The following is a 20,068-nucleotide window of genomic DNA, read 5'->3' as shown; positions in this document are numbered from 1 at the left end:
GTTGAGAAGCACTGTGCTAGGGGTACGGTGTCATCAGCGTATCTCAAAGTGTCGATGTTTCTTCCTCTCCTTTTCCCATCGTCTTCCTCCAAGTCTGATCTTGCTTTATGTAGGAACTGTTCATCTTAGTATTTAAACAAAGAGAAGGATGAAATGCAACCTTGCCTGACCCCCCATTCCATGAAAACCCAAAGCGGCTCCCCACTCTGGACCCGGGACCATAACGCAACCAGAGCAGATGAGATTTAGGGTTTCGGAATACAGCTCCTGGAATCCCCCAGTCACCTTCGCCACTGGGATGCTGGGAGTTGCATGCCTATTATTCCCAACCTTTTATGTGTCCAGAGGCCACAGAATCAAGGATGACAGGAACAAGGGGAGAGATGAAGAACGGAATGAAGTATCCGGAAGAGGGGCAAGTTCTAGCCCAGCATCCAACGCCATTCAATTTTCCGCTCGCCTTTGTCCTATTCTTTCTTCAGGCCAGTTTCCTGGGGTCTGAGGTTTTTTGTGCCAGGAGAAAGACCCCCTGGGGCAATATGCAAATGACAGGGGTGTGGCTATGTAAATGAGGCCATTCCCTATGATGGGGTGACTCCCTTCCCCCTTGAGAAAGCCCCCTTTGGTTCCCATAAAGAAAGGTGACATCTCCGTCCTATTGTGTCTTCTCCAGCAACAATGCTGCCCTTCTCGCAGGGGCTGGAAGCCCTAGAAAGGGGGGCAGGAATTAAAAAGGAACCCCCCTCCATTGTTGGGGATCAATATCTCAGCAAGACACCGGGAACCATATTGTTATGTCCTGGGAACAGCTGCCTGCCTTTGCCGAAGCGCTTGGCGATGCTTTAGAGCCTTAGGGTTGGAAAGAGACCCCAAGGATCATCTAGTCTAACCCAGTGCTGGGCAGGAAGACAGTAGGATAGCAGTGCTGAAAAATGCCCATCAAAACTCCAATTCGCTCAATTTGCTTTTCACAGTTGTATTTCAATTGTAATATTAAGTCAATGCAGAGTTTATGGCATGTTATCGTAGGAGGTATAGTATTGGATTGCTATGAGTTTTCTGGCCCCATTCCAGGGTGAAATAGGACATCAATCATCATCATCATCATGATCATCATCATCATCATCTTTATTTATGAGTTTCTGTGAGTTTTCCAGCACCATTCTGGGATTTAGAAAGACATTAATAATAATAATAATAATAATAATAATAATAATAATAATAATAATAATAATCTGGGATCTCTACGCATTATTCGCCAATACATCACATAGTTCTAGACACTTGGGAAGTATCCGACATTTGATCCAATACAACAGCCAGCAGAGTGATTTTGTCTGCTGAGGACTCATCTTGTTGTGTTTCAAATTATTATTATTATTATTATTATTATTAAGACTCTGGCACAAGCGAGTCAAGGTGGTCCCAGTGGTGATCGGCACACTGGGTGCAGTGCCTAAAGACCTTGGCCTGCACTTGAACACAATCGGAGCTGACAAGATTACCATCTGCCAGCTGCAGAAGGCCACCTTACTGGGATCTGCATGCATTATTCACCGATACATCACACAGTCCTAGACACTTGGGAAGTGTGATCCAATACAACAACCAGCAGAGTGTCTGCTGTGACTCATCTTCTTGTGTTTCTAATAATAATAATAATAATAATAATAATAATAATAATAGAATAAACTTTATTTATGGGTTGCTCTGTGTTTTCTGGACTGTCTGCCCATGTTCCAGAACCATTCTCTCCTGACGTTTCGCCCGCATCTATGGCAGCATCCTCAGAGGTTGTGAGGTCTGTTGGAAACTAGGCAAGTGGGGTTTATATACCTGTGGAATGATGCCCAGGGTGAGAGAAAGAACTCTTGTCTGCTTGGGGCCAGTATGAATGTTGCAACTGGCCAGCTTGATTAGCATTGAATAACCTTTCAGCTTCAAAGCCTGGTTGCTTCCTGCCTGGGACAAGCCTTTGTTGGTTGGTGTTTGCTGGCCCTGATTGAGAAGCATTCTCTCCTGATGTTTGGAGGCAAGTCTGAATGTGGCAAATGGCCAGCTTGATTAGCATTGTGGAACTCTCTGTGGTGGAGGCTCCTTCTTTGGAAGCTTTTAAACAGAGGCTGGATGGCCATCTGTCAGGGGTGATTTGAACGCAATATTCCTGCTTCTTGGCAGGGGGTTGGACTGGATGGCCCATGAGGTCTCTTCCAACTCTTTGATTCTTTGATTCTATGAATAGCCATGCAGCTTCAAAGCCTGGCTGCTTCCTGCCGGGGATCCTTTGTTGGGAGGTGTTTGCTGGCCCTGATTGAGAAGCATTCTCTCCTGATGTTTCACCTACATGTATGGCAGGGATCCTCAGAGGTTGAGGGGTCTGTTAGAAACTAAGCAGGGGAGATTTATATACCTGTGGAATAATGTCCAGGATGGGAAAAAGAACTCTTGCCAGTTGGAGGCAAGTCTGAATGTGGCAAATGGCCAGTTTGATTAGCATTGAATAGCCATGCAGCTTCAAAACCTGGCTGCTTCCTGCCGGGGATCCTTTGTTGGGAGGTGTTAGCTGGCCCTGATTGATTCTTGTCTGGAATTCCCCTGTTTTCTGAGCGTTGTTCTTTATTTACTTTCCTGATTTTAGAGATTTTTTAATACTGGTCGCCAGATTTTGTTCATTTTCATGGGATTCATACTTGCAGTTGAAATTGTCCACATGCCTGTGGATTTCAATGGTTTCTCTGTGTCATCTGACATGGTGGTTGTGAGAGTGGTCAAGCATTTTTGTGTTCTCCAGTAATCGTCAGTGTCCAGGTTGGTTCATCGGGTGCTCTGCTATGGCTGCCTTCTCTGGTTGAATTAGTCTTCAGTGCCTTTCATGTTCCTTGGTTCGTGTTTGGGCAATGCTGCTGCGTTTGAGGATCCCTATGTAGACTTGTCCACAGCTGCATGGTACGAAATCAAGACTTGGCACTTTATAAGTTTTCAATCCGTTTTATTGTTCTGTGTTTTATTTGCTTATATGTTTTAACAGTTTCATAATTTGATTGGGCACGTTTTATTGTTATGTTTTATTTCTTTATTATTTCTTTATTTATGACATTTATATCTCACCCTCTCTCACCCCAAAGTGACTTACAAGTGATATGTACATATAATATATTATATTATAAGCATAGCACAATATTAGTGTTATATATTACTATATTGTACTATACCACTATGCTGTAATATTACAGGTAATATAAAATATATAATTATAATATATTATTATATATAATTATTATATTATTATATTGTAGAATTATTATTAGTATTATACTGTATTACCATATTATGATCAATATTATACATACATACAATATATTATAATTATTAGCATAGCACAATATTAGTATTATATATTACTATGTTGTACTATACCACTATACTACAATATTATTAGCAATATTACATGTAACATATAATATAAAATTATGATATTGTATTATTATTAGTATTCTTAGTGTATTGTCAAAGGCTTTCATGGCCAGAATCACTGAGATGTTGTGTGTTTTCCGGTCCATGTTCCAGAAGCATTCTCTCCTGACGTTTCACTTGCTTCTATGGCAGGCATCCTCAAAGGTTGTGAGTTCTCTTCACAACCTCTGAGGATGCCTGCCATAGAAGCAGGTGAAATGTCAGGAGAGAATGCTTCTGGAAAATGGACATACATCCCGGAAAACACACAACAACCCAGTGTTATTAGTATTATACTAGCCATCCCCTGCCATGCGTTGCCATGGCCCAGTCTGTGTGTATGTGTTTTGTGTGTATATATATATTTGTGTGTATGTGTATATATGTGGTTTTGCGCATGCATTGTAATGTATTTTTTTTTGTTTTTGGCTTTTAAAGTCCCTTCCGTTGTGTTTTTCAGTATTTTTATGACTGATGGTCACTTGTTGGCTTGATAGGTGTATTGTGTCCAAATTTGGTGTCAGTTTGTCCAGTGGTTTTTGAGTTATGTTAATCCCACAAACGAACATTACATATTTATTTATATAGATTGTATTATATTATACAATATATATAATGGATAGTTTTGGATGGGGCATTGAATTTTGCCAGTTTGTACTCCACCTTGAGTCCTCTGCAGGGTGAGAAAGGTGGGGTATGAATAAAGTAAGTAAATAAATAAACAGATCACAGGGTTTTCCTGGGGCTGAGAGAGTATGACTTGGTCCAGATAACCCAGTGGGTTTCTGTGCATGAGTGGGAACTCTAACCCAGGTCTCTGGAGTGATAGTCCAACACTCAACTCAATACTCCACAGAGTTGGGTTGTTGTAGGTTTTTTCGGGCTATATGGCCATGTTCTAGAGGCATTTTCTCCTGACCTTTCGCCTGCATCTATGGCAAGCATCCTCAGAGGTAGTGAGGTCTGTTGGAACTAGGAAAAAGGGTTTATATATCTGTGGAATGACCAGGGTGGGACAAAGGACTCTTGTCTGCTGGAGCCAGGTGTGAATGTTTCAACTGATCACCTTGATTAGCATTTGATTGCCTGGCAGTGCCTGGAGCAATCCTTTGTTGAGAGGTCCACAGAGTTATTAGTTTTTTATTGGAGACAAGACCATGTTTTCTCCATTTTGAACACAGGCCCACCTCTGACCAAAAGCTCTTTTTCACAAAGTTTGTTTTATTCCTGCTCAGTACCTGCCTCCTTCGTCATCTCGAAACTAGTAGCAAGTGACAGGTAAAGGTAAAGGTTTTCCCTTGACATTAAGTCTAGTTGTGTCTGATTCTGGGGGTTGGTGCTCACCTCCATTTCTAAGCTGAAGAGCTTGCATTGTCCGTAGACGCCTCCAAGGTCATGTATGACTGCATGGAATGCCATTTACCTTCCCGCCAAAGCGGTACCTATTGATCTTCTCACTTTTGCATGTTTTTGAACTGCTAGGTTGGTAGGAGCTGGAGCTAACAGTGGGAGCTCACCTACTGCCCAGATTCGTACCACTGACCTTTCGGTCAGTAAGTTCAGCAGCTCAGCGGTTTAACCTGCTGCTCCACCAGGGCTCCAGCAAGTGGGGAAAAAATGGATCAATACTAAAATGGATTAATAAAATGGTGCAATACTGGCGAAACATCTGCTGTCCCCAAATACCCAAGACGGTCACCAAGTGAAGGAACATTGTTGGTTTGATGTGAGGAAGTCTTTCTTTTCCAGGCATGATGATAGATTTTTCTCTCCTTTCCAATAAAAGAAAAGTTGTGGATGGGCAAAGGCCGGGATGGAAGGACGCAATGGCAGCCTGGCTTGGAATTTATTTCGTGCGGGACAGGAAACGGCATCCTTTTCTTCCGACAGGATGTCCCCTGCTCTGCTCGGAACGGGGCTGTCAAATCGGATCCGTTTCGGAGTGGGCTCCAAAGCCACCTTCTCAGATCTGGCTCCCCATTTTCATTTTCCTCCTATTGTTCTGCCTGCCTTTTCCTCGGCCGAACTGGGGGCCCTAATCCGGGCAGATTTCACGCCCCAAAGCGTTCCCACCCAACCCTCCTTTTCAGAAGGGCGGACTTTTGCTCCCGCTTTCTCTCGGCCTGCGTGCCGCCAACCAACCTTTCTCTCGGGATGACAGAAAGCCCACCAAAAGCATGTCATTTGCCTTGGCAGGTTTTTATTGGGGTGGGAACCGGACGTGTCTGAGGATGTTTGGGCGCTCGCTCGGAAGCCCCTCGCCCGGGGAGTCAGACAGCTCTGGGCTTTGGTCGCGGCAGATGATCAAAGACAAGGCGCTCAGAGCATTCATGCGGAAGGGACCTGGGCACCTCAGAGGCCCATAAGCCTCTTAAATGGTGTCTCTGACATTGGCGGGTCAAACGGCAAACCCGACCCTTCCATGGGGTCGGCGGAGATACCGCTTGATGGATATCGAGCCCACAAAGAATCCAGATATGACTGGCATCTTATTTTTGAGACGTATGTTACTGTAATCCTGGCATTTCATTTTTTTTATACATTACGTAAGGTGGTATCAGATAACTCTCTGTGCAATGATCGTGACATTTCGAGGTATCAGGTACTTCTTTGTGCAATGATTTGACCCAGTGGACTCGATCTCAAACAGGATTATGGAGCTGGGTTGCTGTGAGTTTTCCAGGCTGTCTGGCCATATTCCAGAAGCACTCTCTCCCAACATTTTGCCCACAACTAGGGCAGGCATCCTCAGAGGTTGTGAGGTCTGTTGGAAACGAGGCAAGTGGGGTTTATATACCTGTGGAATAATGTCCAGGGTGGGAGAAAGAACTCTTGCCTGCTTGAGGCAAGTGGGAATGTTGCAATTGGCCACCTTGATGAACATTGAATGGCCTTGCAGATTCAAAGCCTGACTGTTTCCTGTCTGGGGAAGTGTTAGCCAGCCCTGATTGAGAAGCATTCTCTCCTGATGTTTCATCCACATCTTCCTGCTTGGGGGAATCCTTTGTTGGAAGGTGTTAGCTGGTCCTGATTGAGAAGCATTCTCTCCTGATGTTTCATCCACATCTATGGCAAGGATCCTCAGAGATTTTGAGATCTGTTGGAAACAAGGCAAGTGAGATTGATATATATGTGGAATAATGTCCAGGGTGGAAGAAAGAACTCTTGACTGCTTGAGGCAAGTGTGAATGTTGCCATTGACCACCTTGATTAGCACTGAATGGCCTTGCAGCTTCAAAGCCTGGCTGCTTCCTGTCTGTGGAAGTGCTAGCCAGCCCTGATTGTTTCCTTTGTAGAATTCCCCTGTTCCTTTTTATTTACTGCACTTATTTTAGAGTTTCCAACAGACCTCACAACCTCTGAGGATGCCTGCCATAGATGTGGGTGAAACATCAGGAGGGAATGCTTCTCAGTCAGAGCTAGCTAACACCTCTCCCAGGCAGGAAACAGCCAGGCTTTGAAGATGCAAAGCTATACAACGCTAACCAAGGTGGCCAATGGCAATGTTCACATTTGCCTCTAGCAGACAAGAGTTTTTTCTCTCACCCTGGACTTTCTACCACAGATATATAAGCCCCACTTGCCTAGTTTCCAACAGACTTCGCAATCTCTGAGGGTGCCTACCATAGATGTGGGCGAAACGTCAGGAGAGAATGCTTCTCAATCAGGGCCCGCGAACACCTCCCAACAAAGGATTCCCCCAGGCAGGAAGCAGCCAGGCTTTGAAGCTGCAAGGCTATTCAGTTCTAATCAAGGTGGTCAGTGGCAACATTCACACTTGCCTCAAGCAGACAAGAGTTCTTTCTCCCACCCTGGACATTATTCCACAGGTATATAAACCCCACTTGCCTAGTTTGCAACAGACCTCACAACCTCTGAGGGTGTCTGCCATAGATGTGGGCGAAACGTCAGGAGAGAATGCTTCTGGAACATGGCCAGACAGCCCGCAAAACTCATAGGAACCCAATGATTACGGCCATGAAAGTGTTCAACACAATGTTATGAAGTTCGACATGAGTGGGAATGAACCGGCCTTCTCAGATACCGAGCTCTGTTTGCTCCAGTGCCCTAGGGTTTGAAACAAGCTGAAAAGTTTGGAAGCGAAAATGTTGTTTTATTCTGCCGTTCTTCAGTTGGTATTGTTTGCTCAGCTCGGCCTTCCAAAGATGTGTTTTACCCTAATCTCGCTTTCTCTCTCTTTCTCTCTCTCTTTCTGTTTCCTTCAGCGGCCACCCCACCGAACCCAGTCGATAAGCCCTGCTTAAAATTGAAGGTTTACGTCCGGCCGACAAGTAAGTAAAACATACACAGAGGGGCACGAACTCTCTCTATGAACCAGAATGGAAATGATCCAGAAATCCCATCACGACCCCATTGGTTTCATCACTGTTGGCCAAACAGGATTGAAAAAACCGAAGTCCCAATCAGAATAGATTTGTTGAAACAACAGGATTACACCAATGTTGATTTCTCAAGTCAAAACTGTATCAGAATTGTACTTGTTTTTGTGGCAAGATATTGTTCAGAGGGAGTTTGCCTTGGCTTTCCTCTGAGGCTGAGAGTGTGTGACTAAGCCAGGATATATTTAGTTATTTATTTACCGTATTTCTATCCCGTCCTATCTCACCCCCAAGGGGGTACTCAGGGAGACTTATGACAGTTCGATGCCGCATCAAAACATGAACATAACAGTCATAAAAACATGAAACATTCAATCATTAAACACAAAACAATCACATATAAAATACAATTTAAACAATATTTAAAACAGCAATAAAAACAACCACATCATCAATGTGTTGTCGAAGGCTTTAGTGGCTGGAATCACTGGGTTGCTGTGAGTTTTCTAGACTGTCTGGCCATGTTCCAGAAGCATTTTTTTTCTGACGTTTTGCCTGCATCTATGGCAGGCATCCTCGCAGGTTGTGAGATCTGTTGGAAACTAGGCAAGTGGGGTTTATATATCTGTGGAATAATGTCCAGGGAGGGAGAAAGAACTTTTGTCTGTTTGAGGCAAGTGTGAATGTTACTTTTGGCCACCTTGATTAGCATCCAATAGCCTTGCAGCTTCAAAGCCTGGCTGCTTTCTGCCTGGGGGAATCTTTCTTGGTGGGCGTTAGCTGGGCCTGATTGTTCCTGTCTGGAATTCCCCTGTTATGTGAGTGCTCCTTTTTATTTACTGTCCTTATTTTAGAGGACAGTAAATAAAGAGGAATACTCAATTCTAATCACGGTGTTCAATTGCAACATTCACACCTACCTCAAATGGACAAGAGTTCTTTCTCTCACCCTGGACATTCCACAGATATATAAACTCCACTTGCCTAGTTTCCAACCTCTAAGGATGCCTGCCATAGATGTGGGCGAAACGTCAGGAAAAAAATGCTTCTCAGTTAGGGCCAGCTAACACCTCCCAACAAAGGATTCCCCCAGGAAGCAGCCAGGCTTTGAAGCTGCAAGGCTATTCAATGCTAATCAAGGTCATCCAGACTGTCATAGCTTCCAAGCACTAGTTCAGGACCTAGAAGATTTCCCAAATAGGTTCCCATGGCTGAGTGAGGATTTGAACCCTGGCCTCCAGAACACAAATCATGACATCACCGTGTTTCAGCACCTTTAAAAATGTCCTGATTTTTCTGTTTCTCCCACTCTTCCCATTTTGCCATTCATAGAATCATAGAGTTGGAAGAGACCTCATGGGCCATCTAGTCTAACCCCCTGCCAAGAAGCAGGAAAATTGCATTCAAAGCTCTCCCGACAGATGGCCATCCAGCCTCTGTTTAAAAGCTTTCAAAGAAGGAGTCTCCACCACACTCCGGGGCAGAGAGTTCCACTGCTAAACGGCGCTCAGTCAGGAAGTTCTTCCTAATGTTCAGATGGAATCTCCTTTCTTGTAGTTTGAAACCATTGTTCCACGTCCTAGTCTCCAGGGAAGCAGAAAACAAGCTTGCTCCCTCCTCCCTATGACTTCCTCTCACGTATTTATACATGGCTATCATATCTCCTCTCAGCCTTCTCTTCTTCAAGCTAAACATGCTTAGCTCCTTAAGCCGCTCCTCATAGGGCTTGTTCTCCAGACCCTTGATCATTTTAGTTGCCCTCCTCTGGACACATTCCAGCTTGTCAATATCTCTCTTCAATTGTGGTGCCCAGAATTTGACACAATATTCCAGGTGTGGTCTAACCAAGGCAGACTAGAGGGGGAGCATGACTTCCCTGGATCTAGACCAATGGTCCTCAAACTTTTTAAACAGAGGGCCAGGTCACAGTCCCTCAAACTGTTGGGCCAGATTATAATTTGAAAAAAACATGAATGAATTCCTATGCACACTGCACATATCTTATTTGTAGTGCAAAAATACTTAAAAACAATACAATAATTAAAATGAAGAACAATTTTAACAAATATAAACTTATTAGTATTTCAGTGGAAAATGTGGGCATGCTTTTGGCTGATGAGATATGATTGCTGTTGTTGTTATGTGCTTTCAAGTCATTTCAGACTTAGGTTGACCTGAGTGAGGGCCGGGTAAATGACCTTGGAGGGCCGTATCCAGTCCCCAGGCCATAGTTTGAGGACCCCTGATCTAGACACTATGCTTTTTTTGCCACTGCATCACATTGTTGGCTCATGTTTAACTTGTTGTCCACGCGGACTCCAAGATGTTTTTCACGCGTACTGCTCTCGAGCCACGCATCCCCCATTCTTTATCTTTGCATTTCATTTTTTCCTGCCTAAGTGGAGTAATTCAGATTTTCCCTGCCAAATTGAAACAGTTGGACCCCATGTCTCACTTCCTTTGCTCCTGTTTTTTAACTGCTATAAAGCTATTTGAAGAACGGCCTGCCTCAGGGGAGCATGCTTGCTCCATCAATGTTTAACATTTACACAAATGGTCAGCCACAGCCAGAAGGGACAGAGAATTTCATCTATCCTGATGATAGTGCCATCACCCCTCAAGCAGGGAGCTTTGAATGTCTGAACAGAAGTTCTCCAAAGCTTTAGGTGCTCTTACTGCCCATTACAGGGAAAACCAGCTGATTCCTAATCCATTTGAAATGCAGACGTGTGCTTTTCATCTTAAGAACAGACAAGCACCTTGAACTCTGAGGATCACCTGGGAAGGAATCCCACTGGAGCATTGCAGCACACCCAAAAACCTGGGAGTCACCCTGGACTGTGCTCTGACTTACAAGAAGCACTGCCTGAATATCAAGCAAAATGTGGGTGCTAGAAAGAATATTATACAAAAGCTCACTGGCACAACCTGAGGATCACAACCAGACACAGTGAAGACATCTGCCCTTGCACTTTGCTACTTTGCTGCTGAATATACATGCCCGGTGTGAAATACGTCTCACCACATCAAAACAGTAAATGCAGTGAATGTTGCTCTTAATGTGACATGCCACATTATCACAGGATGTCTACGCCCTACATTGCTGGAGAAATTATACTATTTAGCCAGTATTGCACCACCTGACATCCACCAGGAAGTAGCAGCCTGTAATGTGAGGACCAAGGCAGTGACATCTCCGGCCCATCCTCTGTTCGGATATCAGCCCGCAAGCCAAAGCCTAAATCACGAAACAGCTTCCTAATATCTACCAACTACTTCATCACACTAGATAATGAATCCACTTTAAATCCGGTGATTGCCTCCTGCAGAATTCTTGGGTTTCTAGTTTAGTGAGGCTGTTAAAGGCTCCTCCCTAAACTACAAACCCCAGAATTCTGCAGGGGGCAGCAACCGGATTTAAAGTAGATCCATTCTCTAGTGTGATGAGGTATCTACAGTTACTCGCAGGAACACCTCAGCAAGCGAGAGTCCAAAAGTGGCAGGATAAAACCTGGAACCTCAACCAGTGGCTGAGACCAGATGAGAAACTCCCTCCTGGGCACACAGAAGACTGGACTATTGGGAAGACGCTGAACAGACTGCCCTCTGGCACTACGAGATACAGAGCTAATCTTCAGAAATGGGGCTACGTTCCACCTCGTAATTTAAGATCTACTGGGGAGGCCCTGCTCTCGGTCCCACCAGCATCTCAAACACGTCTGGTGGGGACGAGGGACAGGGCCTTCTCGATGGTGACCCCCTGCTTGTGGAATTCACTCCCCAGCGAGATTAGCTCAGCGTCCTCTCTCCTTACTTTTAGAAAAAAAACTAAAGACGTGGTTTTGGAGCCAGGCTTGTGGGCACAGCAGCACTTTAGGCACTGAACTCGGACAATAGGATTGTTATGAAAATTGGAAACGGCTATATGACTTGCGATTATGTGATTTGTTCTATGTGATTATGGAATTTTAATTAATATCACTGTTTAATTGTTATGTAATGGGATTTTATATTGTTGTTTTATATTGTTGTTATTGATACTTTTGGCATTGAATTGTTGCCTGTGTTAGCCGCCCTGAGTCCCCCCTCGGGGGTGAGAAGGGCGGAGTAGAAATGGTGTAAATAAATAAATATACAAAAAGTGGAGTCCACAGCATGGGAGTGTGGAGAAGAGCGAACCACAGACCACTGACTACAATGCAGCCTGAGCCCTGCCACAAGGTCCCCCATGACCTTCTGGCAAACAAACTAGTCCAATGTGGGCTAGGCAAAACTACGGTGAGGTGGATCTGTAATTGGTTAAATGGACGAACCCAGAGGGTGATTCTTCTCAATGCTTCCTCTTCATCCTGGAAACAGGGACAAATGCAAGATACTCCACTTTGGCAGGAAGAACGAAATGCAAAGATATAAAATGGGGGATGCCTGGCTCGAGAGCAGCACGTGAGAAAAAGATCTTGGAGTCCTCGTGGACAACAAGTTAAACATGAGCCAACAATGTGATGTGGCGGCAAAAAAAGCCAATGGGATTTTGGCCTGCATCAATAGGAGCATAGTGTCTAGATCTAGGGAAGTAATGCTACCCCTCTATTCTGTTTTGGTTAGACCACACCTGGAATATTGTGTCCAATTCTGGGCACCACAATTCAAGAGAGATATTGACAAGCTGGAATGTGTCCAGAGGAGGGCGACTAAAATGATCAAGGGTCTGGAGAACAAGCCCTATGAGGAGCGGCTTAGGGAACTGGGCATGTTTAGCCTGAAGAAGAGAAGGCTGAGAAGAGACATGATAGCCATGTATAAATATGTGAGAGGAAGCCACAGGGAGGAGGGAGCAAGCTTGTTTTCTGCTTCCCTGGAGACTAGGAAGCGGAACAATGGCTTCGAACTACAAGAAAGGAGATTCCATCTGAACATGAGGAAGAACTTCCTGACTGTGAGAGCCGTTCAGCAGTGGAACTCTCTGCCCCGGAGTGTGGTGGAGGCTCCTTCTTTGGAAGCTTTTAAACAGAGGCTGGATGGCCATCTGTCAGGGGTGATTTGAATGCAATATTCCTGCTTCTTGGCAGAATGGGGTTGGACTGGATGGCCCATGAGGTCTCTTCCAACTCTTTGATTCTATGATTCTATGACATGCACAATGGGGGACGTTCTCAGAGTGACACCAGAGGCACCCCAAGTGGCCAGCTTCTAGTCAAAGGATATTTAGTATAATGCCAAGTTTTTGACTTTGTTTGTGGTTTTTCTATACATTATAACTGCATTCTCGATTCACTTCTGACACGATAAATAAATAAATTTGAAGGGAAAGGGGAAGAACAGTCTCTCCTTCCCACTTTTACCCCTAAGTTAGAATGGATTGCTTTGATACCAGCACTTTGAAACTTCCCGACCAAGTGTGACCTTTTTCTTAGAAATGCCAGGCTGTGGACCTCGGCGGAAGGCAGCCGGGTGCCACTTCAGACCGCTGGTGGTTCAACTTTGGGGTTCAAAGGAAATCCACAGGAAAGAAAGGGCAGAAGTGGAGGCTGGCGCCTGGCAGCACCGACCCATGGGGTTGTCGCCGGCTGTTTTGTTTTGATCGGAGGCAAGGGAAAGCAAACGATTTCATTTTCCTGCCACGGAACGGGGGACAAAACAAGCGCTCTCTGCGGAGGGGCCGGGCCTCCTTCGAATCAAGAGCGCAGCTGTCGGCAAAAAGGAAAACACAAATTAATAATTTTCCCCCTCCTGTTAATGGCTAATTAGTATTTGGCTACAGTTCTTCCCAGGGAGTGTCGAAGTCGCCAGAAATGTCAGCATCAAAACAAAAACAAAAATGGAGATGTAATTCTTTCTTTTGGTTCTTTCTTTTTTCATGCCCGCCTCTACGCTTTTTGGAAGCGGGCGATTGTAAACATTTCCAACATTTTGCAGATGAAAACAGTGAGCGTGGCCGAGCCTTCTTAATGAGGAGTGAGACAAAAGCGTGGAGAGCAGTTTGCTTTCGCCTGAGCCAACTGGGAATCTCTGGGTCCTCCAGTGCTGAAGTTGACTATAGAGTTTCGCTGGGGGACCAAATAACAATACTAAGAAAGGGCGCAGAGTAGGAAGGAAAAGACACAAAAGGGTTTTTTGCCCCTCTTCTTTGTCTTGGCCTCCTCCTCCTGCCAAAACCGCCCTTAATCCAGTAATAAACTTAAGAGGAGATGGGAGGGACAGCACTAAGGCAGCTTTCTGTGTAATTTAGTGGATTCCCCAAAAGGCCACTTTGCCTCATAGGGCTCTTTGGAAAACCGGGAGTCTTGGATCTTGAGGAAGCCACAGCTCTTTGGCTTTTGGAACTTTGGCCTGACCCCTGAAAATGGTTAAAAGGGCAACCCTGATGAGCGTGCCAGGTCCCCGGCAGCGTCTCCGGCGCTTAAAGCCTTTGGCGGCTGCGAGGACTGGCTCAGTGCCACCGAGCAAAGTGCCTCCCGTGTGTTTTGAAACCGAGACCCCTTCGTCTGGGAGAGGAGCTTAGGCCCAAAGCCAGCAAAGACAGGCGTCCCCTTCTCGCAGCCTTCTTTTCTCCAAGTTCAACATTCCGGTTCTCTGAAACGCTCCTCAGGAGGATTCATGGCTTCCAGACCTTGGACCAATTTGGTAGCCTTTCTCTGGACTCCTTCCAGCTGTTTCTTTATTTATCGTGTCAGAAGCAAATTGAGAATACAGTTATAATGTGTAAAAAAACACACAAAGTAAGTTAAACTACTTGGCATTATAAATGTCGTTTGACCAGAGTGTCCTTGGTGTCGCTGTGAGAAGGTCCTCCATTGTGCATGTGGCAGGGTTCAGGCTGCATTGTAGTAGATGGTCTGTGGTCTGCTCTTCTCCACACTTGCATATCGTGGGTTCCACTTTGTAACCCCATTTCTTAAGGTTGGCTCTGCCTCTCATGGTGCCAGCGTGCAGTCTGTTCAGCGCCTTCCAAGTCACTCAGTCTTCTGTATGCCCAGGAGGGAGTCTCTCATCCGGTCTCAGCCACTGATTGAGGTTCCGTATTTCAGTCTGCCACTTTTGGACTCTCACTTGCTGAGATGTTCCATGCAAGCATCTCTGTAGATCTTAGGAAGCTCTTTCTTGATTTAAGACTTTGGCATGCAGGCTGATATCCAAACAGAGCATGGTCTGGAGATGTCAATGCCTTGGTCCTTTCATTACTGGCTGCTACTTCCCAATGGATGCCAGATGGTGCAATACTGGTGAAACAGTATAATTTCTCCAGTGGTGGTGGTCGTAGACATCCTGTGATAATGCAGCATGTCTCGTTAAGAGCCACAGCCACTGTTTTAATGTGGTGAGATGTATTCCATGCTGGGCATGCGTATTCAGCAGCAGAGTAGCCAAGCACAAGGGCAGATGTCTACACTATGTCTGGTTGTGATCCCCAAGTTGTGTCTGTCTGCTTTCGTATGATTTTATTTCTAGCACCCATGTTTTGCTTGATAGATGAAACATAGATGAAACTCTCTCTCCCTTCTGGAAGTGGCTGATCAGTTGTGTAAATGTTAAACATTGATGGAGCAAGAACGCTTCCCTGAGGCAGGCCCTTTTTCTGTTTCTGCCACCTGCTTCTCTGGCCCTGGAACTCGACAAAAAAGCTCCTGTTTTGTAGCAGATATCCGATGAAGTGGGGAGAGCTGGTAATCCTTTGTGATATTATACTTTTTTCCCCGTCCATCTGATGATCCGTATCCTTTCTCATTTCCAGTGCTAGCCCTCAGCCTTTACAGTGGTGAACCCATGTTGGGTTTTACTCTGACATTGAAAGGAGACAAACAGGAAGGAAGGAAGGAAGGAAGGAAGGAAGGAAGGAAGGAAGGAAGGAAGGAAGGAAGGAAGGAAGGAAGGAAGGAAGGAAGGAAGGAAGGAGGGGAGGAGGGGAGGCGAGGAGAGGAGAGGAGAGGAGAGGGGATGAGAGATGTGTGAGGGAAAGCAAGGCAAGAAAGTAAAAAAGAAAGCAAAGAGAGGGGGGAAGGTGTATAAGGAAAATAGAGGAAGGAAGGAAGAAAGGAAGGGAGGGAGGGAGGGAGAAGGAATATGAGGAAAATGGAGGAAAGAAAGAAAGCCCTAAAGAGAGCCTGCCCACCTTTGCCAGAGTGTTGTGAGGAAGGCCTTTTCAGAGCTGGAAAAGGGAAAAAGCAGTTGGGCAACGAAACCTGGGCAATAAAACCTGGGCAATGCCAGGTATGTACACTAGTTAAAAAGAAAAGGTGAATAGTGGGATGAAATTAATGGAAAGGCCAATGTGTTATATTGGTTTGCAGGTTGCACGAGGAACCTAGGAGGCATGGGTTCGAATCTCTACTTAGCCATAGAAACCCACTGGCTGACTTTGGGCAACTCTCTCTCAGCATTAGAGGAAGGCAATGGTGACAATCCACTTGTGAAAAACTCTTGTCAAAGTCAGAAATATAATAATAATAATAATAATAATAATTATAACTACACGGAGCCACAGTGGCGCAATGGGTTAAACTCTTGTGCTGGTGAACTGCTGACCTAAAGGTTGGCAGTTTGAATTTTCAAGACGGGGTGAGCTCCCATCTGTCAATTCCAGCTCCTGCCAACCTAGCAGTTCGAAAACATGCAAATGTGAGTAGATAAATAGGTACCGCCTCGGCGGGAAAAGGCAAAGAGATGCTCCACACAATCTTGCTAGCCGCACAGCCAGGAGGTGACAATGCAGGCTCCTCAGCCTGAAAATGAAGAAAGCACCTCCCCCAGAGCCAGAGATGAGCACCACTTCCAGAAGCCAGAAATGAAAGGAGAAGCCTCTGCCTTTGTTTGTGTTTGTGTGTCTCATTGTATATGATTGTAAAGGCATTTAATGTTCGCTTATGTATGTAAATGCTGTAATCCACTCTCAGTCCCCTAGGAGAAAAGGGTGGGATATAAATAAAGTGTATTGTTGTTGTTGTTGTTGTTGTTATTATTATTATCAAAAAGGGGTGAATGAAGATGTTGCATTTGTATATTTTTTTTCCAGAACATTCCACCTTTGTGTTTAATTTCCTTCTCTCTCTCTCTCTCTCTTCTTTTCTCCCCGATCCAGACGACTCCCTCTACGAATCTCCTGAACCGATATTCACCAGCAATAATTCCTGTTGTAGCTTCACCGTCCCAGATGCCTTCTTCGTGGTGGCTCCCGTCTTTTGGACGATTCTCACCTCCTAGCCCCAGCTCGGAGAGGATGGGAAGGAAAAACCCGAGTCTCTTTTTTGGCAGGCCCCTGGGGCAGAAGCATCCACGACGACGATAAGAAAATATTTGGGAACACAAACATGAGCGAGAGAGTGAAACAGAATGTCAGCGGGGAGAAGACAGTGTTTCCCAATGGATCGGCTACAAGGGGAAACAACTTTATCCAGTTTTCTGGGTTGGGGGGAAAAGGGGGTTTAGTTACAGTTAATTTTGGGGGAACAGAAAGGGGGAACGCAATCGGGTGGATTCCTGTTTCCTTCCCGACTTCTGTTTTCGGCGAGAAATTACGAAGTTGCCAATATGGTTCCCCGAAATATCTGGGCAAGAGAGAGAAAAAGAGGATTTTTAAAAAAATGTGTCCAGGGAGCTGAGCTGGTTCCATGCCTCCCAAACTTTCAACGGACCCATTTCGACTTTGGATTTGGATCCATTCCCCCCTCTTTGCTCTTTAGTCCTTACCTTGACAGTAAGTTTTTACTTTTTGAACGAATTCTAGACCAAATATAGTTCTCCTTTTTTTCCCTCTGTGGTTTCCCCTGCCGTCCCAATCTCTCTCTCTTTTTTGTGTGTGTCCTATATTCTGTATTTCTTTCCTGCAATCGGGACACCACCCTGAGGAGGACAAAAGGAAAAGGGGGGAGATTCTCTCCAACATGGTGCTTAATTTGGAATCCCTTCTTCTCTGTGTGCGCGTCTTTCCTTTCCGTGGGGCTACTTTGAATAATAACTCTTTTGGGTTGTGACCAACTTAACATTTCCAAGTGAGTGAAACCAACCGTTGGTCAGATCAGCAAGGCGCACACTTCGGAAAAGCCTTGCTGAGGACTACAAGACTGGTCCAGTTTGGTTGGTTGGTCCAGCAAAAGTGATCAATGAACATATCAATGTATTGGGAATGTTTTGTCCATTTCGAAGAAGGGAACTGGCAAACTATTTGCTGTTTCAGAAGGAAGGACTTTTGGACCGTAACGAAACAGCCGGACAGCTACAGTTTCCTCAGCCCTCGGACTGAGAGATGGAGTCCTTCTGAACTTATTCTTTTCCTAAAGAGTTGGGGATGGGGAGGGGGGGAGGGAGAATCAAGCACAATACAATCACGGCATTGGACAGGGCAAGATGGGCAACCACCCAATGGGAGCGCACAATGTGTTCTGCGGCCAACAAGCCCTCGGCTTCCCAAAGTTTTCCTCCTCCAGGTTGGACGGCACACATTTCTGGTGTAAACAGAGATTCCCGTTTGGTTTTAGATGAGCTCTGCATTGGTTCAGGGGACGATTTGGGGATTTGGGGTTGCCCCTGCTTGTTCTTGCCTGGCTCTATCACTGCCAGCCCCTCTGGGCCCACACGTTTTTACTTCAGCATATCTTTGGCCCCAAGGCAACAAGGCACTCGCAACAAGGAAACGGAGGGGATTTGGCTTCGGAGGAGCAAGTTCGATGGGGACCCTCGTAATAATTCCTGGAATCAATTGGCAATTTAAGATACATTCCTTGACTTGACCCCTCTGGGCCCAACGTAAGGGCCAGCAGCAAAGGGAGCCCATTCAATGTCAGATCAGTTCACAAGAAGGATGGCATTTATAATACCCTCTGGGCCTTGATCAAAAGCTTCCCGTCCCCATGACAATCATGTCTCCAATACGGAGATACAATAGAGCAGTGGTTCTCAACCTGGGGTCCCCAGATGTTTTTGGCCTACAACTCCCAGAAATCCTAACACTTGATAAACTGGATGAAATTTCTGGGAGTGTAGGCCAAAAACATCTGGGGACCCCAGGTTGAGAACCACTGCAATAGAGTCTTGTTTATCCAACAAAAACAGGCCGGGAGAACGTTGGATAAGCGAAAATGTTGGATAATAAGAAGGGATTAAGGAAAAGCCTATTAAATGTCAAATTACATTACGATTTTACAAATTAAGCACTAAAATATCATGTTTTACAAGAAATCGATAGAAATAGCAATTCAGTACACGGCAGTGTTACGTAGTAATTACTGTATTTACAAATTTAGCACCAAAACATCACAATGTATTGAAACAGCTGTGGATCTGGGCAGGAGGCAGACTGTGTTGGATAATACAGAATGTTGGATGAGCGAAGGTTGGATAAGCAAGGCTCTACTGTAATTCAAACCCAGAGCCAGTGGAAAGGTAGGCAAATGGGAGACACCTGGAGCCCAGTTATATCTCTTTGATACTTCAGCTGTGGAATCTGGGAGTTGTACCTTGTGGGGTCTCGAGAGTTCTCTCTGGCAGAGAATTCTAAATACCCGCCCCCCCCCCCCCAAAACGGCAATTCCCAAGATGACATATCAAGGCAATCAAAACAGAATCGCGATGCTGCAATTAGGTATTCTGGTTATTCCCAAACTTCGGTCTCCCAAATGTTTTGGACTTCCACTATCAGCTTGGCCAAGGGTATGGCATTTTGCGGCCTGAAGTCCAAAACATCAGAAGGCCAAATTTGGGAACCACTAATAATAATAACAAAAACAACATCTTTTCACAGATATATAAACCCCACTTGCTTAGTTTCCAACAGACCTAACAACCTCTGAAGATGCCTGCCATCAATGTGGTTGAAAGGCTGGAAAGAGTCTTCCTCCAGCCTCGCATACTCTCTCTCGCCCGCACACATCCACCACGTTGCCATGCACCAAGCATGCCTGCTCTCCTCTCCCTGCTTGGAGTCTCGAGAGGCCAGCCAATCACAGTGGAAGAGGGCTTTTGGTGGGAGAATTTGCCGTCTGTTACCAAAAAGGAAGAGAAGGACAGGCGGAGAGATCTTTAGCCATCTTTGTCAAAGCGGTTCCTAAAAGTCCATCAGAAATATATGCTTTCTGATGGTCTTTGGTGACCCCTCTGAAACCCCCTCGTGACCTCCCAAGGGTCCCAACCCCCAGATTGAGAAACGCTGACGTAAAGATTGCCTTGAAATACTTTTGGCTACCAGCGAGGCTGGCATTGCCATCTCGGTGGTCCAAAAGAGCTGGGTTTCTAGAACATATGGGATGTGAGAAGGCAACCTTTGGCGCCGCATCCACATCCCC

At 45.3% G+C, this 20,068-nt stretch overlaps 1 protein-coding gene across 2 annotated transcripts in view; it reads left to right on the top strand.

The window, feature by feature from the left end:
- EFNA2 (ephrin A2) overlaps positions 1 to 18,689 on the top strand; it is a 204,692-nt gene extending 186,003 nt beyond the window's left edge. For both annotated transcript variants that reach the window (XM_067473447.1, XM_067473446.1), the window contains exons 4-5: positions 7,680 to 7,745; positions 16,870 to 18,689. In XM_067473447.1, the coding sequence (XP_067329548.1) occupies positions 7,680 to 7,745; positions 16,870 to 16,991 (188 nt within the window). In that variant the 3' untranslated portion in view covers positions 16,992 to 18,689. The remainder of the gene's footprint in view (positions 1 to 7,679; positions 7,746 to 16,869) is intronic.
- Positions 18,690 to 20,068: the final 1,379 nt, after the last annotated feature.

Source organism: Anolis sagrei, chromosome X (genome assembly GCF_037176765.1).
Source record: "Anolis sagrei isolate rAnoSag1 chromosome X, rAnoSag1.mat, whole genome shotgun sequence".
In the NCBI taxonomy this organism is placed as follows: domain Eukaryota; kingdom Metazoa; phylum Chordata; class Lepidosauria; order Squamata; family Dactyloidae; genus Anolis; species Anolis sagrei.
The sequence above is the reverse complement of the archived record's forward strand: the minus strand, read 5'-3'. Positions and strand labels throughout refer to the sequence as shown.